The 22,500-nt window shown below is 37.9% G+C and overlaps 1 protein-coding gene across 5 annotated transcripts in view; it reads right to left on the reverse strand.

Moving 5' to 3' along the window:
* Nucleotides 1-22,500, reverse strand: part of LOC120789538 (protocadherin-9) — a 196,954-nt gene that overhangs the window by 56,890 nt on the left and 117,564 nt on the right. For 3 of the 5 annotated variants that reach the window (XM_040126476.1, XM_040126305.1, XM_040126386.1), the window contains one exon: nt 4,954-5,155. In XM_040126476.1, coding sequence (XP_039982410.1) covers nt 4,954-5,155 — 202 coding nt within the window. Of the gene's footprint in view, nt 1-4,949; nt 5,156-22,500 lie in introns of all 5 variants that reach the window. The other 2 variants (XM_040126642.1, XM_040126559.1) reach the window with 2 other exon arrangements.

The raw sequence follows: 22,500 nt of genomic DNA on the forward strand, positions 1-22,500 counted from the left end.
TAATCATTGGTTTTCTATTTGTTCCCCTTTTTATTGATCGCATTCTAGTGTTTTTATGTTGGCTAGTTATTTTTATCATTGATAGAGAATTTCCAGTGGCTAATTGATGTCTAATACAAAAATTTTGATTTGATGACAGGAATGGCTTAATTTGTGCTTCAGGGCATTTTGAGCAGCAGCTAAATTGATCAAAGTACACTTCAAAGTTTACTCTCTGGAACATACAGTGCATTCAGAAAGTATTCAGGCCCCTTCGCTTTTTTCACATTTTGTTATGTTGCAGCTTTATGCTAAAATTGTTTTCCCTAATTCCCTCATCAATCTATACTCAATACCTCATAATGACAAAGCAAAATTTTAGAAATTTTTGCAAATTTGTCTAAAAAGAAAAACTCAAATATCACATTGACATAATTATTATTGAAATTTAACACAGTTGCCTCCAATTTCTCTTGAACATCTTTTAAATGTTTCTACACTTTAATTGGATTCCACCTGTGGTAAATTCAATTGATGGGGAGTTTGCAGAAAAAGCACCTAAAAGACTCTCAGACTGTGAGAAACAAGATTCTCTGGTCTGATGAAAATAAGATTGAACTGTTTGTCTCAATTCTAAGAGTCATGCCTGGTGGAAACCAGGAACCGCTCATCACCTGCGCAGTACCATCCAAACGGTGAAGCACGGTCGTGGCAGCATCATACTGCAGAGATGTTTTTTTAGCTGCAGGAACAGGGAGATTGATCATGGTTAAGGGAAAGCTGAATGGAGCAAAGTACAGAGATATCCGTAATGAAAACCTGTTCTAGAGCACTCAGGGCCTCAAGCTGGAAGGTTCACTTTCCAACAAGACAATGACCCTAAGCACAGTCAAGACAATGCAGGAGTGGCTTAGGGACAACTCCGTGAATGTCCTTGAATGGCCCGGCCAGAGCCCTGATTTGAACCCAATCAAATATCTCGTCTTTGGAAAGACCTGGAAATGGCTGTCCACCGACGGTCCCCATCCAACCTGACAGAGCTTGATAGGATCTACAGAGAAGAATGGCAGAAAATCCTTATATCCAGGTGTGCAAAGCTTGACGTGTCATACCCAAGAAGGAGGCTGTAATCACTGCCAAAAGGTTCTTCAACTAAGTACTGAGTAAAGGGTCTGAATACTTACGTTAATGTAATATTTCAGTTTTCCTTTTTAATAAATTTGAAAAAACAATTCTGAAATTCTGTTTTTGCTTTGTCATCATGGGGTATTGAGTGTAGATTGATGAGAGAGAAAATGAATTTAAACCTTTTTAGCATAGGGCTGCAACATAACAAAATGTGAAAAAAGTGAAGGGGCCGGAATACTTTCTGAAGGCACTGTACTTCCACCCACTAACTTGTGAAAGGCTGGAGGCTGTCATTACTGCATTTTCATGCTGTACTCATACTGATGATTCCAAGTGCACTAGTTGTATCTACTATGTCACTTGTTTCATCTGTGCTTTGTATATTGTGTATTTTTAATATCTAAGATAATAGACAATTTAATACAGCAAATGACTTCAAATCATTTCATCCTTCTTTTTGGCCCCGTGGACAGCGAATGTTAAGAAGCTCTATGTGATCCTGCATGCTGACTTGCTTGTAAGTGCTGCTTTGGGAAATGCATGTAAAAGTTTAAGAGCTTTTGTAAAAATGCACTTAGAAGACACTCTTAACCTTTAAAATCAATCATTACTGGGGAAAAGGGTCCTGTAAATTCTTTCCCCTACTCAGCATCCACATTTGCTCACATATTACTTGTTCAAATACTACTGTCAAGTTCCTTTCTCAATTCACATGATGTTGACTGAAACTGTTGTATCCCTGATTACCATCCATCTGCTCTTTTCTTCACTTTCATTTTCAACTGATTTTATCTTGTTTTGTTTTGTTTACAGAATTCAGTTTTTTCAATGTAGTAAAATTCTATTGATGCATTCAAGTCACAAAGAAATATGAAACATCTCTTTATGCTCTACTCCATTATCAAAAAAGACTGTTAGATATTAGGCTTTCACAACTCCTACACTGTGTATATTTCACTAGTTCTGATGAAAGCCACAACCTACGCGTGAGTCTAACCACTTTCCTGTATTACACAAGGGATAATTAGTAAGTTCACTTGTTTAAAGATGAAACAGCTAAGGAGGCCAAGATCCAAAGGTTATTTGGTTTCATCTCCAGTCACAGTTTAAAGTGTGACACCAGCATTCTGTGTTATGTAAATCAGAGGGGATTGTTTGATTAGTCAGTGTTTTAGTTTATGATTTAATCAGTTATAATGTAGATATGCTGCACTTGTCCAGAAAACTACTAATTGGTTGCCCTGAATGTGACTCAGTTTCACTAATGCCCACATTGCTAAAGGTTCAACGAGTCTTACAACGTAAACGATCATATAGGTTGCTTGTTTCCACTCTCAGATACAAACCAGAAGGGCGTACCACTGGCAGATATACCAGACCTTCGTCATCATAGTAACAATAATAAACATGCGGTTAAAGTTGTGGAATGGTCACAGTTTGGTTAGGTTTAAGTAGAAAAACTTCTTGGTTATGTTTACTTAAAACCTCAAGTGAGAACATAATAGTGTCAGATATCTTCCAGATACTGTTTGCATTTGTCAACAGACTGAGTCATGTCATACAGTTAGTTACAGTTAGTTGGAAAAGAGTACAAGGCTTCTTAAGTCAAACTGAGACTTACTCAAAACTAGTTAACCTGGGACCAATGAGTTCACATATTTGAGAGTACCGCCAGCAGGTAACACATCCCTCATAGACGGGACATAAAATCATTATCCTGCCAAGCAGCAGGTCAATGATCTAAGACCACTGCTGTCACTGTTAATAGTCTGCTGACAAGCAAACAACACTAAGAAACAGAAGGCCATTGGTGAAGCACCAAAATGATGCCTTACGTTGGACAGTTAAGGTAACCAGTAAGTAAATCTTAAAGAAACCTTAAATCTTAAGAAACATCATGTATACTTTATGCAGTGTACAGAGAAAGATCGAAAGGTAGAGAGTCTTGGTTGGCTCTCTGACACTGCACTTACTTTGCATATAAAATGTAAAACATATAAAGTATACATATCCATAGGTTTATTTTCATTTATAGAGATTCATCGGCGAGACATTTTTGAACATGTGTGCATCTCATATTTCATTAACATTTTATGGTTGGTTAAATCTGTTTACATGGTCAGGCATCAACTGATTGAATCATGTCAAGAGGTAACAGAACAATTGTCTGACTTTGACCTTTGGCTAAAATTTTAAATATATACACTGTATCTAGTAAGGTATGAGTATTTCAATAAATTCTTACTGTAAGTAATTAAAACCATTTAAGACTCTAATCTGGCATTTTTGTAGTCGATCTTATATCTATATTTGTTCCTGCATTTTATCATTCATCGTGTGTAGCTAATTTGCATATATCAGTTTAACATATCGCATAAATGTCTGACATGCCATGACTTGCAGTGAGCACATCAACTGTACTGGCCAATCATAGGTGACATTTTAATTACTGCTTACATATATTGTAACATTCCTATTGGCTTTAATCGCCTATTTATACACTTACAAAATTGCAATGAAATTATCAACTGTGTCTCCTGAAAATTCTGTTCATGTACAATTAACGTGCATTGGATGATATGCTTTGAAGGAGGTGTAACACCACCCAGATTTTGTTTTATATCAACATAATAGCATAATATTTATATTGAATGTACAGTATTTCAACACCGATTCAGTAGGTTCATATTGTGGGTTAATGTGCAAAATATTCACTAGTTTTCATTAGTTTTCTGTAGCATATCTGCTAATGACAAGTAAAGCATGAATTTGGTTTTATAGTTAGTTTGTGGTTGGTCAAGGTCAGGCAACTAAACTCTTTCATAAGTATTAGGGAAAGATCACGGTCTGGTTAAATATTTTAAGAGCTGCCGTTGACCTGAAGAGTGGGACAAACCCCAGTCTCCACAAATGCACATGGTTGGGCCATGTGCAGCTCTATTAATTTGGCAAGAAAGTGAGTCAGTAGGCCTACACAGTACTCACGGAGTACATCTGCCCACTGTGAGTATGTTTACCAAGTTAGAGTCCGTATGAAATCATACACACACAGTTTATTCACAGCACTTGTATTTTTGTGGTGCTGACTACTCCGCTCTTAGTACGCAAGCTGGCATCGACCTTGGGGCGATGTGCTTGATCTTCGCGCATGCCTCACGCCTTAATGATAAAATGAGAAAACTGGGTCGGAGATGTACATTCCCACCAGAAATAGTGGGAAGTTAACATCTTCAGCTGAGCACCAAGACTTCCAACTGGGAAATCATCTCTAAATAAATCAAATGAGTTTCACAAATAGGTGAGGAGCCTATGGGAGGCCCAGGTTTGCTCCTGGGAAGAATGAACAAGTCTGGATGATTAACTGAGAAATGAATGACCTGCTCATGTATCCACTAGAAACCTACTTGAGCAATCAAATGACTCTAAATTAAATGATATTTGGTACAATGAGTTCTTTTCAGAGACGGATGTTGTTTTTTATGACTATTTATTGTATCTTTTCAAGGAGTTTTAGTCATTCTAGCAAAATGTGAAAAGCTGTCTCCAACCTGCCCTTAAAGACAAAGAATGCTCAGATTTCCCTGTCTTGCATACAATCAGTGGGAAATTGAAGTCATATGGTATTTGAAAGAAAAGATACTATTATGACGCTCACAATGTAGACTAAATTGGATCAAAGTGAAGATTTTGCAGCTTTTTAAAAATGTCCACAATGGCACTTTAGCACACCTAGTTTGCAAAAGAGAGGAATACAGAGAGAGGGAGAGAGAGAGGGAAATTTAAATGAAACCAACTGTGCACATGTACTAAAAGGAAATGATAATGATGACATATATTACAACTCACCAGAGTTGGGATCGGAGTTGCCATCAGCTTCAGTCCTCTTATCAGGGGAGGCCTGCTCGTAGAAGTCGTCCTGCGCCTGCACCAGAGGGAGAGGTTGTGTGAGGAGGGAGCCACTGCCTACAGGCTCATGGTCCCCCAGACCGCTGTCACTGCAGCTCTCTTGAGAGCCATCCGGCAGGTGAAACGTGACGCGCCGCTGCGACTAGAACCAAGAGCACAAAACAGAGCCTCTGATGTTAGTGCTCTGCTCTGCCCCTTCAAAATGTTTTTATTTTACACTGAGCTGAGCAAGCTCATGTATGCTGCTTGACACACTGAGTACTGATCAGTACTGTAGTGTGAAATAAGCAGTCTTACGAGTTTGTCTGAACTGAAGTAAGGAAGGTATTGATGAAAGGGAGGGTTAATTTCAAGTTTCAGAAGACTGAGAATGATTGTTAAATAAATGTCTATTTTGGCTTGGGCCGAGTTATTGATGGGAAGGGGAGTTAACACATGGAAAATACAGTCACGTTTCACTGCACAATGACAACCAATAACAGCATGCAAATTAAACATCATGCACTGTAACAAAAATTCAGCAAGGTGAAAAGTGCCTGAATGCCTTTCATAAATACACAGTGTAATTAATGTCTGGCAAGATCAGAGAAGGCCATAAAATTTCTAGATATTGATGACACCATATTATCATGTTTGTGAGGACTGCTGCAGGGACATTTACAGCCTGATTGTTTAGTCTGTGTTGTCAGTTTGTTTGGGTGTTGGCAAAGTCAAAGTGGCCTGCAGAGTTAACAGAAGTCACCCCCAGGGTGTCCTTCTTCTCACATTGTGAACTCTCACTGAGGAGAGGAGTTTCTTAACCCGCAAAAGTGTTCCTGGGACATGTCTTATAGCCCTTCTGTTGGAGATATGCATGTGAACACACCCACACACACATACACACACATCATCATTAAAGCCAGCCTGACTGAATTTCCAATTGTTAATTCCAAGTGTCTTTTCCCCGTGCTCTAATGACATTTTCCTCAGGCTTTTTCATAAGTCCAGACGCAAGCCTGCAGCTAACCTTTCGTGAGCACAGAGAGGTTCCTGCCACATCCTTGGTGATGACACACAGAGACGGGTTTTACAGTAATTATTGGCAAAAGCAAAGGTCACCCAATCTGCAGTCTAATGCAAATGACCTCATTATATATTTTAGTACTGTTCCAAAGGATGCAACATTCAATTAAAGAAAAAGGGGGAATATAGAAAGAAAAAATGGGGTGGGGTGAGGGAGGTGAGGGTTAGGGGATCTGCAAACAGACATAGGAAAAAAACAGTTGGCTTTAGATTTAGATGCATGTTGTTTAATTTTTGATGGTAGGTAGGTAGGTAGGTAGATAGGTAGATAGGTAGATAGATAGATAGAGTTCTTAACCTTGGAGGAAAATGTCAAGCCATACATGCCCAGCCATGCTTCAAAGAATCCTATATGAAATTCAAGGCTGACAGTTATATGTATGTGTCTGTTTGCAAATGAAGTATTGTACTGGTTTAATTTATAAAAGTTTCAGATGGATTTATTTATACGTATACTACTTTTATTTTTAAATAAAACCACAAATTAGTTCATCTTAAAATTCTTAAAATAAGGTATATGGAGAAATACCTATTTATGTTATTTGACAGCTGGAAAGGACGACTCTCCATCTCACAGATCACACACTATGAAAGTGACCCCATTTGTGACATTTTTTGTGGATTATTGAAATTAATAACATCCACAAACCAATATGTATTAAAAAAATCTAAAACGGGATTTTATCAATTCTTCACACTTGCAATATCCAACAACAACTGAAAGGGCAGAATCAAGTAAATTTGAATGTAAAAGTCTTGTAAAACAGTAGGAATCTGGTTAAATGTCGTCGTTAGTAATTATAAAGAAGCAGATGATCAGATGTGGCATTTCAAATGAAGATGACATACAGGAAAAAAAGACATCTCTGAAGGAATTGCTTAGTAGGCAACACAGCACTATCAGTTTCACATAAGGTTAGTTATGCTGAGTGTATGTAGTTTAAAAAATCTTTATAGAGACAATGAACCTGGTGAAACAGATGGATGAGGCAAGCCTTAAAGATCTGACATGTTTGGTGTATCTGCACTTAATTAACACTGGCTTCATACAGTATGTTTTTCTTCCTACTATTGCCAAAGAAGTTGGCCTTGGGCAAGGTAGCCATATATTTGTTGGCTGCCCTAAAAGTGTCAAGCTAGCAATACTGAATCGGGCAGCTTTTCTCCTCTCTTTCTCTTTCTGGAGTTAAGGACAGAACTATTTATTTTACAACAAAGTAAATGAAAATAGTATTCAGAGTGTATATTTTGTATTTATTTGAAATAACCTGGATAAATAAATGGATTAATTAAGAAAATGTGCTATCACTGTAGATGACCCATGGTATTACGAACGTGTTGTTAATCCATTAAACTGAATAGATATAGGATCGGAATAGTGTACAATTTACTGCAGTTCTTTTAAACATTTTTCCAAAAACGTTTGATATCAGTACATGACAGTATCTAGCATACATTCACATCTGTATATTATTAAGACTTTCACAAGAATACTCTGATTAATACCTGGACTGACTAAATACGAGAGGAAATTCAGTAGAAACTGTGACAGTGGAAAAAATGACGGCTGTTGTTCGACGCCCAGGGAAAAGAACAGTCATTTTAATTGTCAGTGTTTCACAACATACATACATGACAAATGTGATATTAAAAAATCGTCCACTCATATAGATGACAAGTGCAGGCAGTAATTGTAGTAATGATAACGTATATGTAATTTCCTCTGATTTTGACTTATAGTACGAAAAAGTGGCTTATTATTGATTGGGTTAATAGTTTTGGTTTGTGCTGCCAAACACAGTTGGACTGGTGGGACCTTGATATGAAATCTTGCTCAGTACCCTGAGAGATTTTATTCTGGACTCTATCTGGGCAAAGCAGAAGATGTTTAATGTAAGAATTTATTCTATGCATACAAGCCAAAATGAGTTAGACTTCTCTGATAAATATTTCATTATAACCTGGATTGTTCCAAGCAAAATAATTTATAATTCATCATTTATAATTTTATTGTTTTACTAGCTGTAAATAGAAAGGTCCAGTTTTAAATTAAATGCAATCCGTCTTTCTCTGGGTGCTGTAATTTGTGCATGTGTATATTTGTGGGTTTAAGCATGTTTGGAGATACTTGTATTTCTCTGTTGCTGACAGTCACTTGTAGTAATATTAGCATAAGATGGGCTTAAACTATCCCCGCTGCCAGTTTACAAGATATTATGGCTTATCGAGCCTGCTAACACTTATTATCCGCTTGTTTTTATAATTTGCCTGACCAAACACACTCACTCTAACAAACACAGACCAAATTGCAGCACTTTGCTGCTGGAAGGTTTTAATTCCAAAAAGCCTACAAATTATAAGGATAGGAGAGAGTAAATGCCAACTATTGACATAAGCATCAGTCACAACTTCATACAAATTTTGTATTGGAAAGTGGAAAAGTGGAGAGTTCTGGCTTCCAACAGATAAACCTGGCTCACTTCAATGTCTTCTCCAAAGTTCAAAATGGGTCAATCTTGTGTATGAGTATTAATACCATTATTAGTACTATTAGTTGTTGGAAAAGTACATATTAGAAATATAATAAAGTAACTAAACATTCCTGAGTTATACTGATCTAAAACATGCATTTTCATTTTTAACAACAAACAAACAAGCTACCTGATTGAAGCTAATATTTAGTATTGAGTTTTTTTTAAGCCAAGTTTACAATCAGAGAGCAATCATTTAACCAGAAGGCAAAAGTAATAGATAAATAAAGCTGTTAGTCACCCATAATATGAAATATAGCGACTGCTACCATGTCTCACTAAGTATTTTGACACGTTTCAGCACTGTACTGTACTACTATAGCACTTCACATCAGCACCTCTGTTGAAAATCACAATCAGTTGGTTACATGCACAGAATCACTGCACAGTAAAGAACCAATCAAATGGATCCAAAACTGATACAACTTTGGTTTTATGTGACAGAAAACACGTAGGTACACGTGCTCTCAGTCATAGGGCTTATGACTGAGAGCACGAGCTGTCTTTCTGCTTTCCTGTCTTTCTCCTCCCGAGTGTGACCATATGGAGCACAGTGTGCAAGTCAAAAACAACTTCTGTGTTGCATTGTGTTCCAAATGAACACTACATTCCTATCAGGCGGACGTTTAATGAGAAGAAGCACACACTGAGCAAAGTGCACGCACACACACGTATACACACACACACATGCACGCACAAAATAATGCAACCTCCTCACCCCCACAAATAATCTTATCTAACAGCAGTCTGACACCTGCGGTGAGAGAACACTTCCCACGAGTCCTTTCCCACAATCAGACCACCGAGGGAGATCAGTCAACCAGGAAAACAAAACTCACAAAAAGATCTCTTTCTCTCTCTGCCCTGCTTCTCTCACTCTTTCCCCTCCCTTAGAGACCAAATGTGCTGTGCCATCTGCTGGACACCTTGGAAAATACATTTTTAATCAATAAAAGGCCACAAACGTCATTGTCTTCTTTGTTCCACTGCTTGTGCTGACATATTTTTTTTCCTCTGTCATTACCTGTCTGTCTTACACCTTTGCATTGCGGTTGTTGTATTTCAACACTTGCTGAGACAACAAAATGACGAATCTGAGTCTTATATGATGCTATACCCTTAAATAGAAAAATGTATGTCTTTTTCCGATGTTTCATCATGTTTTTTAGAAAGTACATTTGAATGTCATAAACTATTCCCCCCAGTTTTCCTCCAGAGCCCTGACAAGTTGTAACATTCCATAAAACATCAAATCAAGTGAAACTTTAGCAGCTGATAGACATTGCCTCCTGTCAACACAACACTTGGATTTCCTTTGGGCTCATCCATAAAATGCATCACAATGTCAGACAGCCAGGGCTCTATTCTGATGACATAAACACAGTCAAAAACATTCTTTTCAAACAGCTTAAAAAAGATGAAAGATGTGAAGATAAAAAGAGTTCCCAAAGTTGTTTCTGTAAGCAACGCTCAAATAAAAAGTGACAAATAAATCACAATCTCCCCCGTCTTTGATTCTGACTCTAATATTGACGTAGTCTGCTCCTGCTGCCTCTCTAGAGTCTAAGTCTGCTGCCTTCTGCTTTTCATCATTAAATCATAGCTAGGCAGTTCTGAGAAACATCTGCATTCTGCCACATCCACAATGAAGCCTGATCAGTCACTCCCTCGCTCTTTGGTTCACTACAAATACGCACACACAAAGACAAACACAAAGATGCATAAATCTAAGTCACATCTGACCCATTTCCCAAACTGCAAGCTTGGAAGAGTGGACATGTAGTGGATGTGTTTGTGCGTTATGTCTAACAGTAGTGTGCTTTGTGTAAGTCATTTAAAGAATACTTGCTTAGCATGTGATTATCAGCACAGTCCGTCATTTTGACTCTTTCTGGGCTAAATAATCTTACACAGATCTATGGATGCAATATACGGCATGCATGTTTATTTATTTGTCCTTCAACCATTTATTGTCTAACCCACATAGAATACATTTCTTTTCTCATGAAAAAGCATAAATGCATGTGTAATCTTACAGTATGTTCATCACGAGACACATGTTCTCACCTGTCATCTTTCACAGACAGGTGTTTGAGAAGCGTCCTTTCACTGAGCCCTCAAAGTCCAGGTTGTTTTCTTTTCATTTGTCTACACATCCCTAATTTGATCCATCTCATCACACTTTTTCTGGATTAGCACGAACACGCCTCCCGTCTTTCGTTTGTTAAATAGATATTTGTGCTTTACGCCTTTCTTGTGGTAGCCACAAAAGGGACATAACATTTAAATGACAAAGGATATGCAACATAGCAACACGCCGGAATAAAAATCTCAAATTTCCTTTACAATTTTATCATAAAATTGATGATATAATGCAAATATATTGTTTGAAATGTAGTTTATCAGTTTATTAAAACATCAAGAATCAAAATGCCTATTATTAAAACCGTTTTCACATATTTCTGGCCACAGGGGGTGCCACCACATGCTGTACACACAACACTGACATACAGTATACCAGTAGGGGCAGCGTGACGCCTTGAGCAGCTACTCTGTAACAAAAATGTAACAATTGGGTATGTGTTTACGGCACACCCAACTAAACTGTGGGTTCAGATGATATATCTTGTCTCGAGAGAAAACATTCAACACCATTCAACGTGCTGAACCCATGATTAAATGTTGTATGCATTGTTTCCTGGGGCTATCGCTGAAAAATACCAGCCATTAATAGTATCAAAAATGTGGTTGATGAAATCCAAGAGACGATGAAGACGAAGAGATGTTCAGAGCTTATGATGCTCAGTCACTTTTTCACTCTATAAAGTAGCCATGTTAGAGCCACTATATGTAAGATTTGACCCTGGAAAACTGAGATGAATGGGCTGAAAGAAACTCATATACTGCTCCAATTTCTTACCAGGATTTTTTCATTTCTCTACAACCAAAAACAGAATAGATGCTGGAGCAAGGTAAGATGCTATAGTCAAAGAGTCTACACCTTGCGGCTTTAAACTATTATAGAATAAGCTCCTTTAGTGCGAAATATTCATTCAGTATTTCATAGGCCGAAAAGCTTAATAAACAAACTTTCCAGGATTATCTCTGTCAATTTCAGAACAGCTTTCTAAGTATCTTAAGTTACACTTAAACTGCAGCTAACGGGTGCGGTGGTGGTTGAGCTAACCAAGTCTGACACTACAGGCTGCCTACAGCTGAAAAGATGAAATGAATACACTGCCTGAGCATGCATGTCTAACTTTTATGTACAGCAGTTACATCACTCGCTCTCCATCAGTGGCGGGCATATAGGATTTTAGATTTTACATTTTAGTCTATGAAAACAGGAACAAAAATCACTAAATTAAACAGAATTTGCCTGAACAGACTTCTTCAGAAGGATGAAATTTCATTCATAATTAACGTCATCTAACACCACCTGGGGCTAAATCTGGACAACTTAGGCTCATATACTCTTTTTTCCTCTCCACCCTGCAGTGACCTCTTATCTTTTCTGATGGAGGTTTTCCCCACCCTCTGCCAGTACTTCCTTCTCTCCCTTTTCATCCTAACTTCAATGTGCTGTTAAATAACCTGGCTTGGCTGAGTGAGAACTGTGAGACAGGAGTGGTTCAACCGGTTTCCCTCCGTGCCTTAAGCAGAGCTGAAGAAACCTGTGCAACTGCCACAGAGCATTAGCTACAAAGTTAACCGCTACTGACTCACTCATCGGTTCTACCCTCCGCCGACATTCACAGCCATAAAATGAGAGACGCAGCAATTCTTCTTTATGTGTGTCTCCTGCATCAGGATGAGGGATTTGACACTCAGAGACAGTTAACTACAGAGCAGAGCAGGCTAGGCCCTGAGCACTGAATGTGGAATCTTGATGTGTTTATGAGTTACAGTCCATGTGATCTTGGTGCTGCACTCATCTGTAGACAGTGTACACTGAAGGCACTGTTCTGTGGCACTATGGAGGGTGTTAGCTTTTTCATTTACTCACTACAAATGCTTCTGATACTGATATTAGCGTGTCACTGCACTAATAAAATGAACTATAGATATTCAAAGGTAAACACAAATAAATACAATACGTTCATGCTGCATGAAAAGCTACACATGTATTTGTACTCATTCAAAAGCAGAGTGTAATCACAGTGTACTCTATGATTCATAATAACCTACAACCCTATTAGCTGTCGTGAAATCCTATTTGCGATTTCATTACACCAAATAGGTACAGAAGCACAAATTTGTTTAGTTGGATCTCTGTTTATCCTGTGGAAATAATGGCTATTTACACAGCCATGATTATCCAGCTTTGAGAGATCAAATGTAAAATGATGCAGCAGGGAGGTCTGGTTGACTTTGGCAACCGGTGATCTAGATTTCTACATTTGTTGTTTTGTTTTTTTAACAGCATTTGCACAAAAATGTACGGATTGTAAGATTCTTTTTATTTGTTTCTAGAAGGGTCAGCAAAAAAATATACAGTGATATAAATATAATGTAGGATCGTTTAAATTTGCTTTATTAATTTAACAGCTGAAAGGCACCTATGTATAATATCATATATTATAAACTTTGTATGGACTCAATTCAGAATGTTCTGTCTATTTACAGATAATAATGTCCATAAAAGCAAGCAAAAGTATAGTTGTTATGCGTAATTTGGACCAGATATACTTTTCGATGCCCACTTTTTTTTCAGCTAAAACTGGGGGCTTGAATGAACAATGATCTAAAAATGTAACTTAAATTTCTGTTCAGCATAATGTAAATAATTATCACTCAAACAAATACATTCATGCAAGGCAATGTGATTAATTAATTTTTAGCTGAGCCAAAATCGGACTTTCTTAGCCGTAGACTTAAAAAAAAAACGTTTCTTCTTTTTCTGTGTTAAAGAATTCACAAACTTCTTCATTATCATAAACTCTCATTTAAAAGCTAAACCCAACTGACTGGAAAATTAGTGAAGTGCTACAAACTGCTAAAACCTAATGACAAGAATAACAACTGATGAGTCTGATACTGCATCTTAAAGAGAATCTGTATACATAGTAGCTGCTGTTTAAAGACAACGAAACAATAAAACAAAATACAGCAATATCTCTCACTATAACCAGCATGTTTAAGTTATGGTCTGACATTAATTGAAAAAGCCTTTGTTGAGTTGGAGACCACAGTAATAAGAACTTAAACACAAAGAGGCCAAGAACAATGTGTAATCTCTATTTGTGTTAATTCACTTGACAAGGCTTGTACCCACTCCCAAAAACAGCAGATGTTCATGCCATCTTGATAATAGGAAGAAAGTGATAATGGCAGAGAAGTCTGATGCTGAAGCACCAAGGCAAGGTGTTGACAGTGCCACCAAATATCACTACCGATACGCTGCACTTTCAGTATATGTCAGTCGTTATGGTGTTAGTGTGGACATGCACACTAGACATAGGTTCTGTACATACTAAGATGCTAAATGTGTACTGCAGAGGCTCACAAATTCCCCCAAAATAATCTGTTTTGTATATTTCGTGACCTATGCTTAACAAAATGAAGATGCAGTTAGTGGAGAGATTAACATTTTTTTAACTTTACCATAAACTGAAAATAAAAATGCATACAACACTGTGTGCACAAATATATTTTTCCAGTGCTTAACGTCACAGCAATCCATAGCCTATATACTTTATGGCACCGAACCCTTTTCTACCAATGCATTACATTTTGTGAAAGATCTAAGTTGCTTCACACTAATCCTCATTGTAGCACACAACCTTGAATTTGTAAAACATCAGGTTTACACACCTACTGTTTTGCCATTTGACCCTTCAGGAAATAAGAAACTATCTTTTTCTGAGAGGAGAGTCACCGTGTGGGAAATACAATTAAGCTCAGGCCTTAATAATTAATTTTATGGTCAATGATCTTACCAACAATTATTTCTGATGCAGCTAATCATCTGGAAAATAAGAATCACCAAGACCTTTTTCCATTTGTTTTGTTGCCAAGCAGCCAGCATTTTCCCCCCAAGAGTTTCTAACAAAAGTAAGGCAACAGCACAATACATAGTGGTTGATAGTGTGCCGCAGTGCATAATTTGGTTTTGTTTGTATGTGATCGCCTGCCCGTTTGCATTTTGGGTAACTGTGACAGAAAACGAACACTTCTATCTCTGCGTGTGTTTTTATTTTTTGTTCACTGATGGAAAACCATTCAGCAAAAATGTAGACCAAAGCAGCATTACACTGCATGTTTACGTACCGTAGCAGAGGAGCAATTTTCAGCATTTTGAATTTCTTGTAATGATGTCTCTTATTTTAAGTTATTGTGAACATGCAGCTGGATGGAGAGTAGATTTGCACATGATCAACATAAGAGACGTAGACATTGAAAAGGAATTAATATTAATGGAACGGAAGACATTTTCCACCATGTCCAATCATTATCTGTTTTTTTTAAATACATAGAAATGAAAGCTGATCTTGATGGCTCCTATCAATATACTATAATAGGTTTTCAGATGATGCCGAAATAACCGAGCTTTAGTTTGTAGAAGAGTATGGCTGACGTTAATAAGAAAGCATACATTTCTAACAATGCCCTTAAAAGTATGACTAAATTAAACATATTAAGTTAAAAAAAAAAAGCAAAGGGAAAAAAATAAGCATATTCAACTTACAGATTTTTTTTGTATTTGTTTAAATTATTTCCTTATATGTTCCCACCACCGCTTCGGTTTGGTATTGGATGCAGCAGAAACCCATTAGAGACTAGATAACTCAGTCTTCCAGCCAGACATTATCCTAGATTCACCTCTGACATGTCTCTCATAAGCAGAGATTCACTGAAATACTGTATACTGTTTTGTTGTCAGCAGATGTCTGCTTCTCTCAGATCTGACCTCATCTGTTGTCATTGCAAACACACAAAAAAAGCCTTACCATATGAAACATGAACAAAACTGAAGAACACTAAAATGACTGAAAATATTCACACCAAGGCAGCAGTATGTCTCTGACCTGATTTGAGTATATACTGTATTTGAAAACAGTGACAGAAACAATAACATGTTAGTGTGAAGATCCTCTTTTTGCCTTAGTAAAGTGTGTTTGGAAATATATGATGAGTAGGCTATACAATCCAAATTGTGTCTAGCTGGATCTGGATAAATGCAGTAGTAGCAGAAAATAGGCAGCACTGATCAACCATATAGTTTTCTCTTATCCCATTAATCTAAAGCATTGGATAGAATATTCCATGGTGGTCCACTCATGTCAGTGAACGTATTACTAACACAAAGACTGAACAGGCTGTTCATTTTAGAGGCTGTTTCTTTAGTAATGGATGTATGTGACAAAAATTCTCTCATGGCCCTCCAACTTTCACGACTACCCTAAAACGCTGAACACACAGGGGCTTTTCCTGGGGAATGGTTTATACATGGTTCAAGACAAAGCCTACATCGAGCTCCATCAGTTTCCTCACTTTTCCCAGTCAATTACCCAGTAATCCTAGGTAAAATGTGACCAGAGGTCGCCATTACCTCCCACTTGGTCATGTCCAAAACATGAAAGGTATCCATGCTACCTGAAATTACCTGTATTTACGTCAATCAACTAAACTGAACGCCCCAATGAGAAGCAAGTCCATAAGAAGATCCACTTAGATTGCTGAAAATTGCAAAACAACTGAAATGACGCTGGTATTATTATTGTTTAGCATGCACATCCTATTCCCTCCATCTTTTCAGCTGGAGAGGCTTCTTGGTTTGTAATCACTGGTTCGATCATTACATTCTGCTGTTGCTTCCTGGTTTGACAGTTGGCTTTTAATATACAAGTATCTCCCATGCTGCTAAGATCTCCACAAAACAATTGTGAGGCTCTCTGCAAATCTCCTGTAGAGAACCACTTTCTCTGTTGTCAGTTCAACTGAAGCCTCCCCACCATTTCTGGCCTAGTTGCACAGGAGGGTCCCCTCAATAATGTAAATTGGGAGCATAGCTGACTTCTTCTTATGTTGCAGTAAAATATGGACTAACCCTAACCTTAACACTATCACTGACTGTCAAGGTCGTGATAATGTGAAATGGATAAACATTCACTACATCCTATCGGCATCAAACTCACTTTGTTCTTCGTGTTTCATCTTTTCCTTTTGTTTTCTTATTTGCTCACCTTTCTTTTTCTCCATACACTTCTTTTGTGACCCACTCAGCCACAGCTTCTGTAGTCTAAGTACTTACACCAACAGCCTGAGGCAGGAAGCCCTGATTTCCCACAGCGGGAGAAAGGCTTGCTTGTGATGGCAATGCCTTTTATACCGGTGGCCAAGTTGTGCAGGTACATTGATGTACTCAACTGCTGATCTTCTCTAGGCAACACCCAAACTGACATACTAATCTCTATCTAGCCTTTTCTAGTTTAAAGTCATCTTCAGTTAGAAATCACATCTGAATAATTTCACTGAGCAACCTATATACCAATTTGTCACATAATGCTCTTCAGTACAAGCAGAAGAATGTTTCCTATTAAATCTTTGGAGTTTAGGGAGGGGGGCTTGCTTGATAATGTCTTTGAAGGGTGAAGTCACATCTTATAGATACATAGTGCAGTAATGTTGAGACAGGCCAGCAGGGACAAATGCAGAATTGCAGTAATACGCAGTGTCAGTGAGTCTTTTTAAATGAGGATGACAGATCATCTGTGTGCAGCCTTGCTCCATCTCTATAGCCATCAACTCAACAGCCTACAGGGCATTTTGCCCAGTGGTCAACATGTCAGCTGAACAGGCATAAATTACTTTCCTGTCTCCCTGGAAGATTATAAAATTACAAATAATAAGTAAATAATGCAATACATGCCAAAAACAACTTCCTATTTATAAGTGAATACTGACAAAGGATACTTTTTTTTTTTACCTCTGCCTATATTAAAAAAAAGGTTTCAAGAGAATAGTTTTTAAACGTTTCAACAAACTGTTTCACAGTGGACTGTTTGGATACACTTTCTTTTCTAGCATTACTAAACTGACCTCTTTCATTTATTTCTGGGAAAACTTCCAAATTACTTGAATGCAGCAACGACAAATTCAATGTTCTTAATGATTACTAAATACAGTTAAAATGGAGAAAGAGGCCTTGGTTTGTTTGGGTTTAGAATTATTAGGCAATTCTATGAAGTGTATGTCTGGATGTAAAATGTCATTGTAAATGTACAATGTAAATACCCGATTGCAAAGGTACAGGTAACTGTAGGATTCAAAATTCTGAATCTCTAGAAAACTTTAAAATAAATGAATTTTTGAGAAATTTAAATAATCTAGAAGCTGAATAGCATAGCATACCATATTTAAATTTGAGAGTGTGACATACATGTATATAGACCCTGTATTGTACAAAGTGTCCCACTTAAGGATAAATTGTTCAAAAACAGTAAAAATTGGTATTGTATCCAAACTGTGGACCTTTCCAGGGCCAAAATCTTAAAACAGCACATTTCCCCCATTGCAACTGAATTAGCCCACTGAGTCAATTTATACACCACGATTTTGGAAGGTATACTATAACTCAGTGCAGGAATAATAGCACATCTAAGGAAAGGCCGCTTCAGGCACTTATCCCACAGTTAAAATCAGAAAGCATGGCAGAAAAAAAATGGTGTAACAGTTTGAACAGATCTCAAATATCCATACATTTAACTGTATTACAAAGGGAAAGAACCCATTTAAACCATGTCATTCAATACTAAGAAATACCACAACCAGAGTAAGTCAGATGCACCATTCCTGTTTAAGGCTGCTTGCTTGTCACAAAACCCCATAATATGAAGGTGTCATTCCTTTCTAAGTGATATTCCCAGTTTGGTGCAAAGATATGCTTTCCAAGTCATGGATTAAGACTCAAAATAATGTTTGCTGTTTAAGAATATCCTGGAGTAATAACTTATTACACATCTAGTAATAAAATCCCTAGAGAGAGAAAAGCAAGGATGTCTGCTTGTTTTACATAAACTGTAGAACAAGCTCGGCTGTTTTTGTAAAGATGGCTACCTCCATTCCTTATCCATAAAAAAAAAAACTAAATGGCACAGGCTCAGAATAACTAGTATATAAGTGTTTGTAAATTTGTATGTGCTCACTTGGGACTCTCTTACAACCTGCCAAATAATATTCCAACGTTGAATATTGGTTTTTCTTCTCAACATCCCTTGTTACCAATTTATGATAGAACAGCAAGGGGAAAACGTTAATATTGGTTTGAGGAAAATCTGGAAAACAAACAGTGGAAAAAAAAAACATAGGCTGAAAGTCACAAGATTAGTTTAAAGAAACAGCCGTAATATTCAAACAATCATTTACAAGAGCTGACTCCAATGGCTCACTGGCAGTGTGTAAACAAGCTTATTGTCTACAGCTTGTATCACTATGAATCTCATAACCCATCTTGGCCCTGTAGCCTTTTCTCAGACTCCCCCACAAGTCCAGTGGCTTACCACATAAACGATTATTGACTGCTTTGCAAGTCATCAATACTGTAAGTGCAGTTTTACATATGGTAAGGCCAGGAACTTCATCATAGTATCCAGTAGAGGCAGGTAGCTGAGAGGCTATACAGATACACCAAGTTACACAATTAGAATGAAAGGGTCTAGAGTGGTATTTTCTACAGAAGCGTGGAGCCCTTAAGTCTGAATGTGGGATACTCTGGATTACTGTAAATGTTAATTATTTGACTCAGAATATTCTGTGGAAAGGGTATGAATTGAACTCATCACAGATCCCTGGATATGTCTTTTAAGGCACTTTGAAGGTAAAAGAAAGGGCAGAGCGTTCCAGTATTAATAGTGAATTCCTTCAAAACAAAAGCTCACGTAACATGCCTGTGTGATGGTGCAATCTATTGGTATATAAAATGGAGCCTCAGGTCTTGCAGCTGAGCCAAAACAACTTAATGGATTAATTGGGAACCAACAGAGATAATTAGGCCTTTGGGGTTGTATGATTCCACCCCTCGTCGACTGTTGCCTCAGAACTGAGATGTAGTGCGTTCCTGCTGTGTAATCGAGATAATTAGCAAGAATGCCGTGTCACTGTCCAAAGATTAGCAAAAGGGAAAGGCCAAACAACCTAGATGTGGTTCCAGCCAAGAGGGACTTGATGGGATTTATTTACTGACAAAGATTTTGTCTTGTTTTCATTTTCCTTATTTGAGTCCTTTGAGAAGTGAGGATGAAAGATTTAATTTTTTTTCATCTTATAATAAGCATTGTTCTTTACAATCATACCACGAACAGACACCACAGTTAGAGGAACTGGTCCAACCTTTCACTTGGCGGCCATTCTCCAATGTCCACAAAAAAAATGCAGTGCAACCATTTCTTTAGCTCATATGAGAACGATGCACACCACTGTCATATTGTATATTTGTTTCCCCTGAATAGAAAACAACATATAATAACAAACATAAAAACACATAAAACAATGCATAGCTAGCTGTTAGCTGAGGCTAACTGCGCCAGGGCTTCAGTTGTTTACTGTGCTCCTATTATTGGATGCCAAGGTGTCCTTCTGTGAGGCTGACAGGCACTGAGTAGTAGGCCAAATTGATTGGTCTGCTCTTGCCCACCAAAAGGACCTGAACTCAATTTGCTTGTGATGGCTTCAATTTCCTGGCTGGACAAAATCCCCCCACTCCTCTCTCCCTTGCTCTCTCTCTCTCTCAGCATCCCTTCCTCGCTCAAGAGCTGTCATTTAATTTCATTACTCAACAGGGGAGGTTCATGCCCTGTCACATTTGTCTGTCTTTTGTCCCTCGCTCTGTTCACGTGAACCTTACCAAGAGCTACAGGGAAGAAAGGCTTGTTTTAAGACACTGGTTGTTTTAGCATTTCCTGGAATAGTCTCAGTTGCGGCTTTTGCCTGACAACCTCGGGTAAGCAATGTTTTATTTTAAAGAGGATGGTAGCTTGATCTTCATCTGCCCTCTAGATGAGAGATGCAAGTGAGTAAATTTTTAAGATAAGATGATTTCTTTTTAGGGCACCCAAAGATGAAAGCAAAGACATACTGCAGAAACTTAAGTCCACACACACATGCCTTCTGGCTCCATTTGTGTGTGGGAGCGCGTGGTGGACAGATATGTTACAGATAGGTTTTGTCATTTCTGTGTCATTATTCATGCCAGTATTCAGTTGGTTATTTAAGAGATGGTCATCAAAAGTTGGACTAATTTAGGGCTTACTTTACAAAGCTTATTTTCTTGCACAACATTTTTCAAGAGCAAACACCCAATTTGCCTCTCCCACCATACTGTAGCAACATCTTGTAAACTAATTTTAGATGCACACAATGCCCACACGGTCAACGGCTGATTAGAAGGAAAACAGGATCTAACGCTGGAGTCAAGCACAGAGGTCTTTGAAGTGATTACCTTACATGTTTTGGCCTTGCTTTTGTTGCTTTAAGATAAACATGTGGAGCCACTCAGCATATGCCAGCTTATGTCAAGATGAAAGATTTTACAAGCCATTATCAGAAACCCACAGATTGTACTGAGGGTATTAGCTAGCCTCAGAAAATGTGCTACGGCTGCAAAGATCTCGCTCTGATTTCAGACACTGTGGATGGGGGGTCAGCCTCTCAGCACTTTTAGATGATCTAGATGACAGGCAGGAGATTAAGGGGTGGCAAAATGTGAGGTCCTGAAGAAAGCACATACTGTACAAAATAACAAGAAAATATCCTAAAATGTTTCTTTGCTTTATTAATCTACACTAATCTCTCCTTCCTCTCACCCTCTAGGAAAAGCAATTTAAACCCCTTATAATTATAAAATCAAAAATAAACACACAAACACACAGAATATTCTATAAGGAATCAGAAAAACTGAGAGGAATGTATAACATACTCCTACCCCAGCCTCTCTATTGCTTTCTCTTGCTTTTACTCCTCTTTGTCTCAGAGGATATGCTCTCTTCTGGGTGTATTTACCAGTGGTCTTACAAGCTTTTACCTCCAGGAAACAAGCGGCTGATCTGGCTCATATTTTACAATGATTCATCTCGCTCAGTATCAACCACGAGGCACAAATGCGATACAACCAAATTAAGGCCGCTCAGCCAGACAAACAAGCTAGGGAATTTCAAACCTATGCCTTTTTTTCATTCGGCTTTGTGAGACACTGCAATTTATTGCTATATTAAGACTGATTTCTTAAAGCTGTTTTTCATGTTGTAGCTGTTCTTTTCCTTCTTTTATTGTTTTTTTTTGTTCAAAGGCAACACAGTAAAAAAAAGGTTTAACTGCCAATAAATACAGACTGCACATTCAGTATGTCGACGTTTTTTTCTGGTACAATACATACTGTAGAGTCGATTATAGCAGCTGTTGACCCCAAGTGTAACTCTAGTGTTTTTGTATAATCAAAACTACATTTCATAATAACTGATATAATATCTTAAGTTCATAAGGTACATCAATAAAAGGACTGCCGGCAAAACATCAAAATCATTGTTTTCCTCAACTGAACACAATGACTGATCCATATACTGATCTTATATTCTATTCATAAGTAGCCTTACATCTTTTAAGTTGCCTGATCAGTTAGAGCAAAGATTACTTCTGCAGAGAGTGTATTGAGTCTAAATAGATATGCTATGCCCTGCCATCGCTGGAGGTGTCTGTTCTGGCTCTCATCAAGTGAATCAAAAAGCCCCAGAGGGACAAAGCCAGAAACTTGTCCATTGTATATGGGGAACATGGGAGAAAGCACCGTGTGAGTGCAATGAAGGGAGAGAGCAAGCTGGACACTGAGCTCTAGGGTCTACTTAGCTCCAAGGAAGTTAGAGAGATACAGGCTAAGAAATTGCACTGAAACACTGAAGAA

Source organism: Xiphias gladius, chromosome 1, assembly GCF_016859285.1.
Source record: "Xiphias gladius isolate SHS-SW01 ecotype Sanya breed wild chromosome 1, ASM1685928v1, whole genome shotgun sequence".
Lineage (NCBI taxonomy): Eukaryota > Metazoa > Chordata > Actinopteri > Istiophoriformes > Xiphiidae > Xiphias > Xiphias gladius.